The sequence below is a fragment of the Chamaea fasciata genome, unplaced genomic scaffold, assembly GCF_029207755.1.
Source record: "Chamaea fasciata isolate MVZ Bird 193981 ecotype frontalis unplaced genomic scaffold, bChaFas1.0.hap1 SCAF_5, whole genome shotgun sequence".
NCBI classification, from domain to species: Eukaryota; Metazoa; Chordata; class Aves; order Passeriformes; family Sylviidae; genus Chamaea; species Chamaea fasciata.
This window is the reverse complement of record NW_027094090.1, coordinates 63,086,330-63,103,812: the sequence shown is the minus strand read 5'-3', so window position 1 is coordinate 63,103,812 and position 17,483 is coordinate 63,086,330. Positions and strand designations below refer to the sequence as shown.

The window sequence follows — 17,483 nt, the reverse complement described above, 5'->3', positions numbered from 1 at the left end:
GAGCGGCGCCCAAACCCTGGAAAGCCTGTGGCGATGGGGTTTTAGTGTTCCACAGCCCGGTGTGGGAGCGTACTCATAGAAGACAGGAGGAAATTCTTTACTGTGAGGGTGGTGAGGCAGTGGGACAGGTTGCCGAGAGTTGTCGCTGCCCCGTACTTAGAAGTGTTCCAGGTTGGATGGAGCTTTGAGCAAACTTCTTGTGGAAGTGTCCCTGTCTGTGGCGGGGGTGTTGGAAATGATTTTTAAGGTCCCTTCCAACCCAAACCATTCTATGACTCTACACAGGGTGGTTGGCACCTTCTGGGACACGCTCCCAGCCCAAGGAACTGCCCTGCCCAAGCTGAGGCTGCAATCAACCAACACCCATATCCAGAAAATGGGACGTGTTAATAACCAGCACAAATCCTGCTCTAACGCTGCCACGCCTGACATCCTGCGTAACACAGGCAAGTCCTGTGTATTGGTGTCACCTGAACACCACGAACCTGAAGTGAGGTGAGGCTGCAGAGAAGACAAATGCCCTGGTGTTACCTGCAGTGCTCCAAGCTACATCTCTCTTCTGGGGGGTCCCAAGCAGTCAGGAACCTGAATGATAATTTGGGTGACCAGTGGTGCTGGAAACAGTACAGCTTGCCTGCTAAGTGAGTGATTTTAGCAGGGTTAGGATCGGATTGGAGTGTTTTGCTGAGAAACACTAAATACAAGTAGTTACAACAGCTGCAGAAAACAGCACATGCCAGAAATGAACGACAATACTCCAGAAGTTTAAAAAAAATTATATTGTAAGTACAGTACAAAAAAATCTGTGTATAATTGTAATGTAATCAGGACCAAACAGCAAAGAAATAATAAAAATATAAAAACTGCTAAGCCTTGACAAAGTTTCCCTAGAGTACCAAATACCACAAGATACAGATTATACAAAGTGTACAAATTTTAATAAAAATACAATACACCAGGGTCGTGTGTGTTTTTCACTCTTCAAGAGTTTCCTGTTGTACAGAGGACAAAGCTAAAGCTGATCCCCTTCTGTTTCTTCAAAAGCAGATCTACCCCTTCACCTCAATGCTCTCAACTGTGAAGGGCTGGAAAGAGCCGGTTATTTTGTGCTGCTCACAACAGCACAAATATGGGCCAGGATCTGAAGCAGGATTGGGCTGCCTCCCGGGCCCTTCCTATTTCCAGGCTCATTGGGATTTGTCCTAAGCTGTTAAAAGGTGTTCTGGCCTGGTGGTGTGAGAACCTTCACACCTGGTGGTGTGAGCTCCTCTGCTGAGAAAACCCCTCACTGCACTGAGGAAAAGATCTGTAAGAGACAGACCACCTTGTACAGGCACATCTGGGGAATACGTGGCAAAGAGGCATGGGGAGAAAAACTCTCCTCCCCACCCCAGGTTTTGATTTACTTCTGATTTGGGGCTCAGCCAAAATGAGGGACAGCTCACTTTCAACTGTCCTAAAAAACAAGCTGGACTTACTTGGAAGTAAAAAATGCCTCTTCTTTCAAAACTTTCCCATTACAGAGCTGATAAGGCCTGAGTCAAATTATATTTCAGTTGTTCTGTCTACCTTCACAAGATAGCCTGTTTCTACAAACACATAGAATCTTCCTGGTGTTTCCTTACACAATGCCCATGCCTACTACTATACATAGAGTTGATTCCTGTAGGAGTGAGGTGAGGCAAACTTGATTCACATTTTTCACACACTGTTGGCTGAGGAAGGAAATTTTGCTTTTAAATTATGTATATATATATAAATATATACACACATAGAGAAATATACAGGATAAATTAAAATCTGTTACAGATATTGGTAAAAGTTAAATACATGTGATATGAACACCACATACACACAGACAAAAGCCTAAACAGGAATCAAGTGTTCTCCTGTGGCTCTGCTTCCAGAGGAGCAGAAAACCAAACTCCAAGTATGTGGCTGGAAGGAAGAGAAACTGGTCCAGTCAACTCACATGTGCCTTACTTGGCCATAACTATTCAAACTGGGCACTGGTCACTGCCTTGCAGCAGCACCACAGCTCCTGCAATAGTGCTGGTGAGAGGGATGGGGGATGAGCCATTTCACAAAACAGGTGCAAGATGGGCAGAAGCAATCCAAGTTTTTCCCATCTGCTTCTTTACTCCTTTCCATCAAAGCAGGCTGACGATGCCATGGAAAAATCAGCAGGAGGTTCATTCTCTCAAGGCAATCCAATGTGTTGATACATTGTGCTAATGATGATTTGAATATGAGTCCACATGGAAAAATTAAACTTGTCATCTTCTACTTCACTTCAAATGCCAGCTACCAGACCAGCCTGCTGACACTGACAACTTTCAGTTATTACTGACTGAGAAGTAGGGGCTGGAGAAAGTGACCAAGAAGCAAAAAGCTATCCTTTCCCCTCAAGAAGTGGGTTTTAAAAGAAAAAGAGTTACAAATAGGGCTGGTGAAGAATTCAATTCTATTCCTTGGTCCAAAATATATTATCATCTCTACCTGCCCACAAAGTATCAGATTACTTTAGTTTAGGCAGGGATATCAGGAGATCATCTGGTCCATCTCCCTGCCTAAAGCAAGTCCAACTAGGGCAGATTGCTCACATAGTTTTTGAGTATCATCAAGGAAGGAGAGTCAAGAACCTCTATGAGCCGCCTGTTTCACGGAGCCCTCTCACGGTGACAGCTTTCTTCTTTATATTGAGAAGTCCATTCTCTGTTTGCTTCCCTCACTAAATCTGAATTTAAGGCGATTATCTCAAAAGCTTTCTGAATTCTTCATACAAAATACTTTCAGATTGGAGGACATTTCACTTACCAACAAAAAAGGGTTTTCTCAGCTTAACTTCACAGCTTTTCATAAAACAGAAGTCAAACAGTTACAATCCTATATATATAATATACGTATATAAAATTTTAAAAGCCTCCACATGGCGCCCTTTGGGAGCGTACCGGCATAGTGCATGAGCACGAGTCAGTTACACAGAGGTTGAGTAAATCCCAGGATCCTTTCCCGTCAAAGTCCAGGCATGATGTAGGCAATGTTGTCTAGAGTGTTTGACTGGGAAGAGAAATTTGGTGGTTTTTACTGTCACGTAATAACTCGAAACCCTTAAAAAATGGCACAGGTGAGGGTATTAAGCACAGTCACTTTGTTACAAGCTGTTGTAAGATGAGACAATCAAATCTGCCTATTGATCACCTCTAATAGGGTGTCAGATGGCAAAAAGAAGTGCCCTTCAGTTTTTCTTGGAAAATGTAACAGAATTCTGAGAGTAGGAATCCTTCTCATGCACATCAGAAAAAAAGATCCAGCTGTATGGTTTTCAGATGCAGTGCTTCAGTAAGCTCAAGCCTGTGGCTGGATAGCTGAAGGGGGCTTTAGGAACAACAACTTTAACTGAGAGATGGAGGAGCTGGATGTGGACTAGTTGATTCTAGAACTTAACAATGCCACCTACTGTCTCAAATATAAATTGCAACACAACTGCTGGGGTGTATCTGCGTCTGAGAACACTACTGTCGTATCTAAAGAAAATCAGATTTATTATCAGCTCCTGAACAACAGTTTCCATAAGTGAAGGGTAGTTGCCATAATTCACCTAAAGCTCCACTGCTCCCTATAACAATAAGTTGATCGAGTTTCTCATAAATGCACCACTGGTCATGTGGCGTCACTGCTCTGAACAAACTTGGCAAGCAGGAAGGAAAAAAAAATCATCGGAGTTTTTCCATGGCTTAAGATGGTAACACCCCACTGACTCAGCTTTTGTGCACAGAGTCAGTTTGTGGGTGTTCACAGAATAAATTGTCAACTTTATTCCTGTTGTTGACGTCCATTCTCTTAATAAATGTTTGGGCTGCCCTATTATGGACATGTCAATTCATATCCCATTTTTGTTGCCCCATCTGCCAGATTTGTTTTTAGTCTTTTAACTTTTGCGGACTGTATTTTTTTATTTTTGCTCCTCTCCTTTGCTGCTTTATTCATGTCTCCTGTAGGAAGTATGACACCTGATGGCTACTGCCATCTTAATCTATGTCCACATCAGGCTACATAGATGCCACGAGCTGTTGCTAAATCAGGGCTCAGTATTACGAGTAGCTTAAAGTGGAAAAGAAGCTGTGGTTATGCAGTTCCTTAAGACAGAGACTATTTTTCTTTCCTCAGAGAAGGTTCTACCCACTTGCAAAAGGTCCTACACCATCACATTAGGATTCCTGAGATCACAAATTGGTTTTTATGCTACTGAAGAAAAAACATCTTATGTGATACAGAACAGCTAGAGGGTGGGTTTTATTTTTATGAAAAAATTAGAAAATTTTTAAAAAAACTGGTATACTTTTATTTGATTCAGACTGATTGACTCCATCATGATTAAAACAGGATCTACCCACACTGCAGTCAACGCTACAAATATTAGGTCAGTTGCCAGTGGGAGAAAAAAAGGTTGCACTATATTGTACAGTGGTAATATCTGTAAGAATTTCAATAAATATTCCTCTATAAAAGCCCATGACCAAGACAAATTTTCATATTGCATTGGAATTATAATTACATTACACTGATTAATCAGAAAATCTCTATTTGGACTCTACTGAAATTAACAGTGCTAGAAAGAAAATAACCATAAAGAACTCACCAAGACATGCTTAGGGCAGCCATTCAGCTCAGGCAGTTGTGTGGTCAGACATGCCAATGGGCCCAAAGCACAGATGATTGAATCTAGGAGTACTGACAAACTTCCTGAAACGGCCACCATTCCCTGGTAGTGAGGTAAGAAAAAAATTGGATAGGGATGAGAACTAGAAATTTGGCTTCTCTCTCAACTGTATCTATTCGCAAGCAGATACTGCATCTTCAGCTCCTCCAGTCCACTTTCACTATTTACAAAGTAACAAAACTGTGCCTTGTACTTCACAGAGACTGCTGGCTCGAAAAATTTAGAGTTCAGTAGGCAACGAACTGGTGCAAGATAAAGGTAGGAATCAACAGAAAATATCAGAAAGTTGTCAGTTGCATAAAAAACCTGAACCCACAAATTTTTGTAATATATTTTCTGTGCCATTTTGTACCATCTGTTTTGTTAACTACATGAGTCCTAATGACAATAGTTGTTTTATTTTTGAATTTAAAGAAATGCTAAGCCTATAACAAATGCTTTAGTCATTGACATACTTTCAGGAAAGGGAATTTGTCTATGTGCTTTTCTGGGCTCTGGTTGTTCTTCTCATGATCTCAATCAATCATACCAAAACCAAAATACAAGAACATTTATTTCACTATTGAAGAAATAAGCAAGCATAGTGGGGTTAGATTATCATGCAACTCAAAACAGTTATATTATTTGAGACAAATATGTTTTCTTCTTAGAGGCTGGGCTGAGTTCTCAGAGCATACACATGTGAGTGAATGTGCATTCACAGAGTCACTGTCATTTAACAGGAGGTAACCATTAAAATATGATATTATGTTACCAGGTGAGTTGAAACAATTGTAGCCCCTATCCAAAGCACTGGCAATATGATACTGCCAGAAAACTAGAGGACATGCAAAACACTTTTTGGGAAAGGCTGATAGTTTTCTACAAAGTAGAACAGTAACAGAAACTGACCAGGGACTAACAAAATAGCAAGGAAGTACCAAATTCAAGGTGAAGTACAGTAAGAAAAGACTGAAAAGTCTGCTGAACTACAAATTGCTTTCAAGGACCTAGAGCTGCAAAGCACCTGTCTTTCTTTGATGCCTACTGTTTACTGAGGCCTTTTATATCACTGAAAATAAAGAGTGATGCATCAAAGAAACAGGGCATGCCACCTCTATTTTCTCTTCTTAACAGAAAAACACCGGTTGAACTTTTAATAAAATAAAATAATTATCCCCCTGAATGCATTGTTTAAATTACAGGACATCGCTGTGACATTGCTGGTTACAAGCTCACCTCTGTTTCCTGCAGTCTGTGTCCAATGAGACTCAGAGATTCACCCAGCAACTGTAAATGTGCAGCTACATCAATGGGATCTGTCTCAGGGACTTTGGCTGGTGAGGAAGGCACCACCACAGTGCTGGTAGGGGATTTTTTGTGAGGAGAAATCACTCCTGTTGGAGAAGCTGGAAAACACACAAATTAAAATTCCATATTCCCTGCTTTCAGTCTTTTACTCACAAGCCTATTTAGTTACTGAAGTTCAAATCTCACATGCATGAGATGCTGAAATTGTTCTGTTGCCCCAGTCCCATAGTCTTTGGCGTTGAAACGTTTTTTACATGTACAGAACATCTGCCTCAGCTAAATGCAACTGGGGAGATTTGGTATCAGAGATGCTAAATGAAGAACAACCCACCTTCCCTCCAGCATAAAACTAATCCCACTAGAACCTCCTTTCTGCCTCTTCTTATTTTACATTTCAATCCCTAAACTGCCAAAACCAATACCATTCTAGAATCAGATAAGGAAATCTCTATGAAAAATGCTGACATTATTCTCACTCTCACAGAAAAGTTGATTTGACTAGTGATTTAAATGTCTTGCTTTGTGAGAAAGCATGTAGGGGGTGAAGCAGCTAAGGCCTTTGTTTTTTATTCCACAGGCAACACCACCTTTCCTGCCCAAGGAAAATAAATAAAGACAAATAAAGTGCAACAATTACCTTTCATTTTCGGTGCACCATCTGAAGATGATGCCTTTCTCTTCACAGTGGTGGCCTCTGCTTTGTTCTGTTTGTGTTGGAGATACTGAGCTTTCTGTTTCCAGATCTGTAGTTACCATGGTAAGAAAAGAAAGATTCATAACATTAGGTAATTCTTTTACCTGATGCCAGGACCTGGAGGCAGAATGATGTTACATAGCTAGGAGGTGAAGCAATCCCATGAGAAGAAAATGAATGCTTTTATGTTTGCAAGGGCAAGGTTTCCATACTTTCCACCTTTACATGCTTTGGGGATATAGGCAACATATTTCAAGGCATTGTGGCAATGCTGCCAGCTCATTCTGATCTAAGCACCTAGTTCACAGGAATCATTTTACAAAAACATCTCACACAAACACTCACCAGTTTATCCTTCTCAGGTAGCTGCTTCCACACTTCTGCCAGTTTTTTACTTAGTTCTCCAAAATCTGGCAGAAAGAAGGAAAGAAAGATGGAAGGATGGAGAAAAGAAGGAAAGAAGGAAAGAAGGAAAGAAGGAAAGAAGGAAAGAAGGAAAGAAGGAAAGAAGGAAAGAAGGAAAGAAGGAAAGAAGGAAAGAAGGAAAGAAGGAAAGAAGGAAAAGAAAAGAAAAGAAAAGAAAAGAAAAGAAAAGAAAAGAAAAGAAAAGAAAAGAAAAGAAAAGAAAAGAAAAGAAAAGAAAAGAAAAGAAAAGAAAAGAAAAGAAAAGAAAAGAAAAGAAAAGAAAAGAAAAGAAAAGAAAAGAAAAGAAAATTATTAAATCAATTTTGATCATAAAATCCTGGAGAGAACACAGGAAATTTACTGGCCCATCCATACACATTTAGGAAGCAAGCCATTCTACAACTGGAACTCTCCCCACTGTCTTGAAAATGTGCATTCCTGTTACTCTTTAAAATGAAAAAAAAAAACAAAAAACTGATAGCAGGAAGATGAAGTCACAGTGTATTTACAGGAAAGCAATACAACGAAAGTAATTTATTCAGTAAAGAAAGAGCTAGCAAGTTATTTATCTAGATTCAAACTTGGTTAAAATAAAACTATAATACAATTATGAAACCCACTCCTGTCCTCTTTGCCACCTCTTATTCTAAATAACATTGTCAGATTTTTTGCATTATGTCAAAATTAAGACGTTGGTTTGAAACAGAGACAATATGTTATGCTAATTAATCTGACTGGTGTAAAATCAAGAGAAGACAAGGGTGGATTATTCCCTTACCTATTCCAGGGTGTTCAGACACAATATTTGTACGATATTCCTTACAGAACACTTGATAAGCAGACATGTTTTTCTTCTTTGGCTAGTCATAAGAAGAAAGGAAACAAAGATTTTTAATTATGATGAGACCTTCTCCAATTTAATAAGAATTTGGCATTTATTAAAGACTTAGAGAGAAAGATATGGTACTTAGATCAGTAACCTTACGAAACACTCCTTTACATTTTCTGGCTGAATTTAGTCTTTATGAAAGCACAGGAATCAGCCAGAACCAGTCTTTGCACAAGCCTTATCCTGCAAAACTCAACAAACTGCTATTCTAAATTCCGAATCAACATACAACTTTGTTAATGTATCTGTTATACTATTCACAGTGCCTATTATAGATCTGTCAAAACAATTTAGTCCTCATGATAATGTTTTGTTCCATTCCTTGCATCCTTACAAAGTACTTCCATTTGGCAGGAAAAGAGACTGTGTAGTACACTGACACCAAATGTTTTGCAATTGCTGAGTTATGATCAGGGAAAAATTCCCAAACAGAATAGTATAATGACTGAAAAGATTTGGACTCTGTCTGTCCATTTCCTCATACAAAGCATTATTTCTCTATCTGAATATGCACAAGCTGCTTTCCCCCATTTACTTACACAGCTATAGTTATCTCATTTGTAAACTCTTTCATCCACTAGCTACCATTTCTGCTACTTGTATCTATGCAGTAACCATGGAAAACTGATTATATAAGTACAGGACAAAACTGTACTTATATAATCAGTAGTACTTACATAATAGTAGTCTATTAGAATTAGAATTTCATTTAAATACAAGAATAAATGGCTAAATATCTTCAATTTTCAGGCAACAACTTGATTCCTTTTTACAGGAACTTTGATCACTAGTCCAAAACTCTGCCTGGGAATAGCTAGAGCCAGTCACATTAGAAAAAGATGCAGACGTGCTTGCTACATGACCTGCGCCAAGCAAAATTAGGTACAACTTTCCCAGAGAACCTCTATTGGCTAAAGACTGTCTGTGCCACAAAGCCAGAAGAACATATTTTCCTTTTGCTACAAATAGAAATCACAGTGGCTGACACATTTTTCCAAACATGCTTCAGTTAAACCACTGACAATTAGCATCAGTTATCCTTTGTTTCAATTTAACATGCCTTTGTAATGGAGTGCCTAATTCACCATTACCCACCACCCAATTTCTATTTTTCCTCCAATTTTTCCTTACTTTGTCTCTTTCTCTTTCCTTTTCTCTTTCCTTCTCTTTTTCTCTTTCTTTTTCCTTCTCTTTTTCTCTTTCTTTTTCCTTTTCCTTTTCTCTTTCCTTTTCCTTCTCTCTTTCCTTCTCCTTCTCTCTTTCCTTTTCTTTTTCTCTTTCCTTTTCTTTTTCTTTTTCTCTTTCCTTTTCTTTTTCTCTTTCCTTTTCTTTTTCTCTTTCCTTTTCCCATTTCTCAGCCTTGTCCTTCTCCTTGTCTTCCTTTTTCCTCCTCTTCTCACCCTGACCATCTGAGTGAAAAGCAGCAGGAGGAGGTGGAGGGACAACATAGGGGGTACTGGGAGGTGGCGGTGACACTCTTGCTTCTGCTACGGCCACAGGAGAGTGCCCAGAACTCTTTTTAGACTTGGAGTGTTTCTTCTCTCTGTGTTTCTCCTTGTCCTTTTTTTTCTTACTTTTTTTTGACTTCTTCTTCTTTTTGATTTCCCGGTAGGAGTCATCTATCACCAGCTCACCAGCCTCCAACTCTCCACCAGAAGAAGAACCAGATTCTGGCGGCACCTCCACACCTGAAACCTCGTACTCACTTCCATGGCCCTCTGAATGAAGGGAGGTGTCAGCACCAAAATTCTCAGGAGGTGGATGTGAGTCTGGAGGTGGTTTGTGCTTCTTCCGGGATGACTTCAGGAAGCTCTGCAGATCGTGCCCCAGCAGGAATGAGCCTTGCTCATCTCGAGTTGATTTCTTTGAAGATTTCTTTGCAGCTGCTGGTGCTGAAGAGTAGGATAAAGAATCATCATCTGCTGCACTACTTTTCTCTTTTGGTGAAAGGATGAGCTTCATCTTCAAGCCGTCAGGTTCACGAAGAGTGAGTGTCTCCGTGTTCACATAAAGAGGTTTCATTTTTTTAGATTTGTGGGAGCTGCCATCATCCACTGAGTGCTCCCCACTGCTTCCACTCAGCTTCTTCTTGGGATGCTCCTTTCTGCTTTCAGAATGGCCAGAGGAAGAATGAGATGATCTTTCAGAGGTCCTCTTTGAAGACTTTGAGCTTGTGGCCAAAGGTGTGTTGATAGCCTTGAGTAAATCCATGGTTGTATCAGCTGAGGATGGGCTAGAAGCTGCTTTTTTCTTCTTCTTTGATGGTAGATCCAAAGGCGAGACACCTGAAAAAGATCAAGAGAAATGCACATTGAGATGATTCTCTTAAAGATGGTGAAGAAGGTAAGTGAGAGTCCTGTAAGCCTTACAATTACAGGTGACAAATTTACATCCTGGCTTAAACAGAACCACAGCCAGCTCAGCACAGCCTTACTGACACAATTCAGAGGCTGAGACACCTGAGGTGGTCAAATAATTTAAGGAATTAAGGAGAGACAGTAGGAAAGTTCTTGAAGTTTTGTGAAACTCCATTTGTGAGTTGTGAAATAAAATATTTTGATAAAAATACATCTAATTGAAATTAGATGTCAAGTGCAAGGTTTTCATGACATTTTTAGCCAAGGTGAGACCACTTAGTTGAAAAGATGAGCTTTTTCATTCTGTAGACAGATTTTGATGAAAGATGAAACTTCACCTTGGCTTTCTCCTTCTATTGGACCAATAATAAATTCTAAATGTGTTAAGCTTCTATGACCTGAATTTTCATTTTCTGGCCAACTAATTAATTGTGAGAATAACTGAACAGAAAGGCATTTATTTTTCACCATCAGACATTCTGTTTTTATAAATTCAGAGAAAGTTATACTACCTGTAAGTATAATTAGTTTGCAATGCAATAGAAAACAAGAAAAGCAAATGTCAAATGTGAAGGCATGAGTTAGAAAACTATAACTTGTCAGTGAACAGGGGATGGAAGATCTCTGCCCCCTACAATGGCAATTTGTTAAGACAGACTCTGAAAATATAATTCCGTAATCTTCTGCTGTCTGGTGTTGATCAGAGTCAGGTTTCTGATTACTCGCTCTAAGGCAGGTTGATGTACTCTCCTCCTATAAAATGCTAACCACAAAGCTTGATGACACTGGTTTAAGAGCATCCTTTCCTTAAAGTCATGATCTGCTAGCCCCTTCCCCTGCTTGATTACTACCTTACCTCTGTAGCAGAACTCATCGGAGGAATGCTTTCTCTTCTTTTTGTGAGCTTCTGTCCCCGGAAAGAATTCACTGTCCTGGAATAAAAAAAAAAAAAAAAAAGTTGCTGACAAAAAGGAGGGAAACAATATGAGAGTCATATGGACTATTAACATAGATAAAAATTTGTAGGAGGATCAAAAGTTATTCATACTACTGTAACATCAAGGAACTGCTGGTATGAACCAGGATCATCATTCTAGGTGCTGAAAGGAAACTTACTCCGTCCCCAAGAGCACACAGTGTAGGTTTAAAGTAAGACAAAACACGTTACAGACAAGTGGGAGAATACAAAAAATATCATTAGCCAGGATTGATTTCAGCACAACAGACACCTAAAGGACATCAAGCTTTCTGTAGGCAAGGCAGCATAACAGGGCTCCAAGGAAACTGAAAGACAGATCTCTGTAGGGAGACTCCCAAGTGAGAGGAACACCATAAAAGAAAAAACACATTTGAGATGCTTTGAGATATGGGCAATGAAAGCCATCACTTGGAGATCAGCTGATTTGTTGATAAAAGACAGACATCTACCCTTTAATAAAGCCAAGAAATAACTTCAGATGCATAGACTGTCAAGCCTTGAAAAGCAAGGAGAGCAGTTCATGCTTACTATGCTGAAAAAGAAGTAACAGGAGGTACATAGAGGTGACAACTAGAATGGTGGGACAAAAGTATGTCCTTAATATGTCATGTCGCCAAATTATTATCTGTGTCTTGATCAATTTATGGCCCTGAAACTGAAGCTCCTCTAAAGAATTCCAACTGCATGGTAGAAGATTTTAATTTTAAACAAGAACTTGCTTTCGAGATGAAAAAACCCCCGAATCACTAGAGAGCCACCTCTGAGCTATCAGCAGAACTGTAGCTCAAAGAGGGAAGCTTTGAAGAAACTTATGTTGCCACTTTGTAATTTTAAGAGTTAAGGCCCCAAAGAGGTAAATAGGGCAAGCTCATTCTTCTCAAGAGCTATCCTTTCAGGCTGTCTGCAGAATTACGAAGACAACAGTCCATCAGTTAATATTCTATCCATCCTCTGTTGGATATTTATACAACCATAAATGCTATTTTTTAAAAATGTGTGCAAGAAGTTATTAATAGCATTTTCTGACTTGCAAGGTTCTACATCAACACTAGGACAACACTCCTACTACCTCATTTTGAGACCAGAAAAATCAGAATCAGGGACTGATCCCCTCCTTTTCCCCAGAAAAGTTACTGAACAATACAGTACATGATCAGCTGCTCTTGCTGTCTTCTACATGCATTTCTAAATTAAAAAAAAAATCAAAATAAGCACAAGAAACTCATTCCATCCTATTCCATTCCATCACTACCTTTATGCATATCCTTACACCTTGAACCTTTTCTCTGAGGGTTTCTACCTGAGTTGCTATCTCGTCTTCCTCTTGCAAAAGATCCTTGTAGGAGCGCTTTTTCTCTCGCTGTATCCTGCCAGGTGCCAGCCCATCATCAACACTGCGGTGACTATCTAGGAACTCTGTGATTTATGGGAAATGAGAAAAAAGGGAGAAATTAAATACCACATGAAATGACAAGACAAGCGGACCACTCATACAATAAGCTAACAGAGGACATTGGCACAGAGTTATGAACAAAACCCAACAAGCATGGAGGCCTGAAAGGTAACAAACAGTCTGTACTGTCTGACCAGAAGGATGGGGCTCGGTGCTCTAACATAATAATTTAGATTTAGATCTCTAATCATTAGATTTAATCTCTAATGCCTGTGTGTTCCTTCCTAAAGACAAGTGGATCTAGAAATGTTAAATGTATGACTAAATGTATCATTATACCTCACCCCCTGTCCCACTGACTTGGCAGGGAAAATAAAAGCTACAATGGCAGAATTCCCAATCAGGGTGTCTGCATTAGGAAATACCACCCATTTCTCTCAAGTTCTAATCCCAGTACTTTACATCTGGAAGTCAAGGGCTTGGGATCTTCCAGTAACTTATCCAGGGTAAATTTAAGGGCTCCATAGCACCCTAACTTCTTTCTCACTCTGACCGCATGGCCTGGTAAGGGCTGCAAAGGATACCCTTTCAAAAAATTTATTTATTTATGTTTGCAAATCCCTGTGAGAGTATGAAGCAGTCATACCTTCTTTCTTCTTGGTGCCATCATAAGCCATGGTGGTCCTGCAGGAGCCTGTGAATGAGTTGACACGTCTGGGCTCCTTCCCCCGTTCCCATCTATAGGAAAAGGTCTGAGAAACAGAGAATGAAAATAACCTTCCCATAAAGAAGAATCACTGTGTAAATGGGGAAACTTTCTCTGAACCAAATAAGAATTCTTTGGATGACAGTAGGAAAGGAAATGAGCGGTCACTCTTCAGGCTTGACCGATTTTGGTTTTTTAATCAAAATGGATGTTGTATTATTTTAAAGATAGAAAATACCACCTCTTTCTCATAAAATATCTGAATCATTGAACTAATTTATTTACAAAAATAGAAAGAGGGAGAGAAGACAACTTAGTTTGATTTTCATGACACACAAAACTGCACCCAAACTGTGTCAAAGCCATTTTTTTGTCAGGAGCCACTGAGTGCACAGAGTGGCACGTTTAAAGAGATTTCAAATCCTTGAATCTCAGATGAAGTGAAGGACAAGACGGGACCAGGCAGAAGGAATTAAATTACAAAAGAATTTTTTTTTTTTTTTACTAGAGGATCACACATTTTGTATTAGAGGTGTGTATCCTTCTGATATGTTTCCCAATGCTAGCACTGCAGCCATTCTGAATGCTAGCCTGGGAGAGGGGATGGAAGCACTCCTTTTAGCTAGGCCTGCAGCAACCCAAGCTCTGCCCCCCCTGGTTTCAGGTCTCCTCTAACTGAGTCACTGTGCCAGCTACGGGCATACAGCTGCCATGGCATAGGACAGTGCTGCTATGGAATAGCCACACTCAGGTTCCCTCAGGGTAAACTGCTTTTGTTCCTCAGCCAGTGGCCAGCTCAGCAAGAAAAGATTGACGCTCTGCCCCTACAGGATTAATCCAATGGCTCCCAGCTGCCTTTGTGTGTTTGTGTGTACATGCACAAGTGTAAACACCCAGCCACAAAGACCAAGCAGTCTGCTCATCCCAGCTGTCACAGGAAGCTCGCCACACTGAAGCTACATGGGAATACTTTGAGAGCAGGGAACCTGTGCTTGTATATCCCCCATGCAACTCGATTTTATTAACAACTGGCTGATGCTGACAATGTTATTCATTGTTATTCACAATGCTGACAATGTTATTCATAATAATGACAGGTTATTCACCCTACAGTGGTGACTTAACTGATACAACAAAGTCACAACTAAATCAGGCTTGTGGGTATGCAGGAGATGTTTCTGCTTAAATTCATAGCAATATATGTTATTTCTTTAGGTTTTAGGAAAACACCCACTGCAGAACGTCGAGTCAAGTGTTCTGACCATTATATATTGCTTGTAGCAAACACAAGGATTCTACCTACACACAAGAGCACTGTATATGTATATGCAGAGCACTGCACTCGGCAATAAAAGAGCATCTTGCCACTTGTGGGCTCATGATCTTAAACCAGACGTTGTCAACATTTTGTGCTGTTTGTCATACAGACTTCAGTGGGAAGACACACAACACCAGATTATTGTACTCAAGACGGTGAGAGTCTAATCCAGACACTGCTCAGCAAAACAAAACTGAAGACAGTAATTCATGAATGGATGGCCTGGAGAGCCTAAGATTTCTTTGTACCTATATGCATATCTTTTGGTCTCTTTTTAAATCTCACCTGCTTGGCAGGTACGAAGGTGGGCAGATACTGCCCAAAGGCGCTCACAGCCCTCCAATCCGACAAATACAAAATATACCCTTAATTACTCTCATATTGTAAACCTCAGTTAGGTTCCCCTGCTTCAAATTCCCAGGTTTCAGCAGCGATGGCACAGGCTCAGTGGGGAAGATCTCCCTTCACGTCTCCCGTTCCCTAGCGCACACACGTGCGGGTTCAAGGCCCAGCCTTGCTCTTCCGCAGCTCCGGGGCTCCGCACGGAGCCCCGCTCCTCGGTCCCGCTGCCCGCTGTGGCGGCTCCCTCACCGCCCGTCCCGCCAGCGCTCCCGGCCGGGGCCGTCAGGGCAGACGGGACCGCCGGGAATTCCGCGCGCGGCCGGGAGCGCGAACCCCGGCACCGGCCCCTCGGCGGGCACGGACCGGCGGCCGGCCCGTGCTGCGCATGCGCCCCGACAGCCCCCGGAGCCCGGGCCCCGCCGCCACCTCCGTTCAAAGCTCGTCCGCCCCGCGCCCGCCCGCGCGTCTCCTCACCCGAGCGGGCTCCAGCCTCACGCCAGCACGCGGCTCCGCCCCTACAGCAGGCCCGGGCGTGCCCCGACTGCGGGGCCGCCCAGCGGCGACAAGGCCCGCCGGCGCCGAGCCGCGGCCACAAGGTGGAGACGGGCCGCGGCCGCCTCACTCGGCCCCGCCGCTTCCCGCCGCGCCGCCGCCCGCGGCCGCCATCTTGGACAGGGAGACAAGGGACCCGCGCTAGCGCTGGCCAGCCGAGCGCCGAGCGCCTCCAACGCGGCACCCGCGGGGCGGGGCGCCGGCTTGCCGAGCGCATCGATGGCCGGCCCGCCTCTCCGGGAGCAGCGTGAGTCCTCGGAGCCGTGGGACGCGCGGGTGGCGCACTCGGGGGACATCTGTGCTCTGTCCCCGACCACCACCAGTGGAGGGGTGCCCACCTTCCCCCTTGGCGCAGCCTCCTCTTCGTGTGTGCGGGTGCTGCGCGGTCCCGGCGCGGCTTCCCCTCTCTCGTCCTCCGTGTCTCTAAGAGACTGAGCTGGCTGGGCTCGCAGCCCGGGCTGGTTGTTGGCTTTGTTGCTGCCGCGGTGGGTCAATGGGAAAGGGCGAAATCCTGTTATTAAACAGTTAAGAGAGCCAGCACTTCCATGAGATTACTCACGAGCACACGAATGGGCACATCTCCCTCAAGACTGTTTGATTCCCCGAGGAACTGAGTGGATGCACTGCACAGGTGGGGATTCGGGGCCAGCTGGGGCAGAGATAGGCACACTCGGGACTACTGCCTGTGAAGGTATCACGCAACCCCCACACCCATTCTTATCGGTTGTCCGGGAGAAAGGCAAATTGGCCCCAGCATCTTCTAAATGGTTCATTCATTATTGCAAAGGCTTCAAGACAGAGGTTAAAAAAAGGTTCAGAAAACAGCCAGGTCAGAAAAGAATCCTTTTTCCCACTAGATTAGCCCTTCTTCACTCTGACCTGTTGGGAAGTTCAACAAACCTCATTTCACTGTTACCTTAAATACCATAATCTCCACTGATGCAAGAGCTGTCTTTTTATTTTATCTGCCGGCGCGTACCCCCGTGACTCTTTGGCAGAGGCTGCTCACAGTCACATGCTGTCTGCAGACTACCGTTCCCAGTCATGCCTGAGGTTAGACCTGACCCATCACAGGCAGGCCATTCCGCAGCGCCTACAGATCCGCCTTCTGGCCCTGCTGATGCTTTTGTGTCCTAACAAGTACAGAATGATGACGGTAATTATTTGCGGTCCAGTAGGGCCTAGAGGACTTTGAAGAGAACAGAGGCTTATGCCTGTTATGCTGTGTGAAAATGTAGTTTGATCCATAGTGAGGGGCACAGCCTGTACTCACAGATCAATGTCTGGAAGTGCAGCAGCTGTAACACATCAGGGTAAAAACTCACCAGCCCCTAGGCTGAGCACAAAGCCTGTGCAGATGTTCTCATGCATGTGCACTGGTGAAACAAAAATCATGCCGTGCCCTCTAGACTGTAACTGAGGGAGGAATCACCAAGATGGACAAGTGCCCCTCCAAAAGGATGACCAGGATCTTGCCAGAGATGAACCTGATATGACCTGCTCCTTTACTTCTGTTTATTGGTGATGTTTTAAGTGGTGGATTCATACCCCATTTGACAGTGCACAGCACAACAAAATCACAGATCCCGTGTTTTAATAGTCTTCAGCTTTCTTGCTCATATTATAGGCTGCACAAAAACATCTATGGACATAACAGAAACATCAGTTAACTCCTGGGAGCTCCTGGCCTATGGGTCAGGTGGAGGCAGAATGGGAGCAAGTCAGAAGACGCTGTCAGCATGGTTGGGAGAGGCTATCTGCAGCCTAAGGAAACAAGGATTCAGATTGCTTTGAAAATGGAGAGCTTAAATTAGCCTGGTATTTGATGATAGCAG

The 17,483-nt window shown here is 42.5% G+C and overlaps 1 protein-coding gene across 1 annotated transcript; it reads right to left on the bottom strand.

Moving 5' to 3' along the window:
• Nucleotides 1-760: 760 nt before the first annotated feature.
• Nucleotides 761-15,780, bottom strand: HMGXB4 (HMG-box containing 4). The gene is made up of 11 exons (XM_066184006.1): nucleotides 15,571-15,780; nucleotides 13,377-13,482; nucleotides 12,638-12,753; nucleotides 11,215-11,290; nucleotides 9,133-10,286; nucleotides 7,891-7,972; nucleotides 7,053-7,117; nucleotides 6,651-6,756; nucleotides 5,942-6,111; nucleotides 4,643-4,765; nucleotides 761-3,060 (listed from the first exon to the last, which is right to left on the bottom strand). The coding sequence occupies exons 2-11, from the start codon at nucleotides 13,405-13,407 to the stop codon at nucleotides 3,016-3,018; spliced, it is 1,968 nt and encodes a 655-aa protein (XP_066040103.1). The 5' UTR covers nucleotides 13,408-13,482; nucleotides 15,571-15,780; the 3' UTR covers nucleotides 761-3,015.
• Between the last annotated feature and the right edge of the window lie 1,703 nt (nucleotides 15,781-17,483).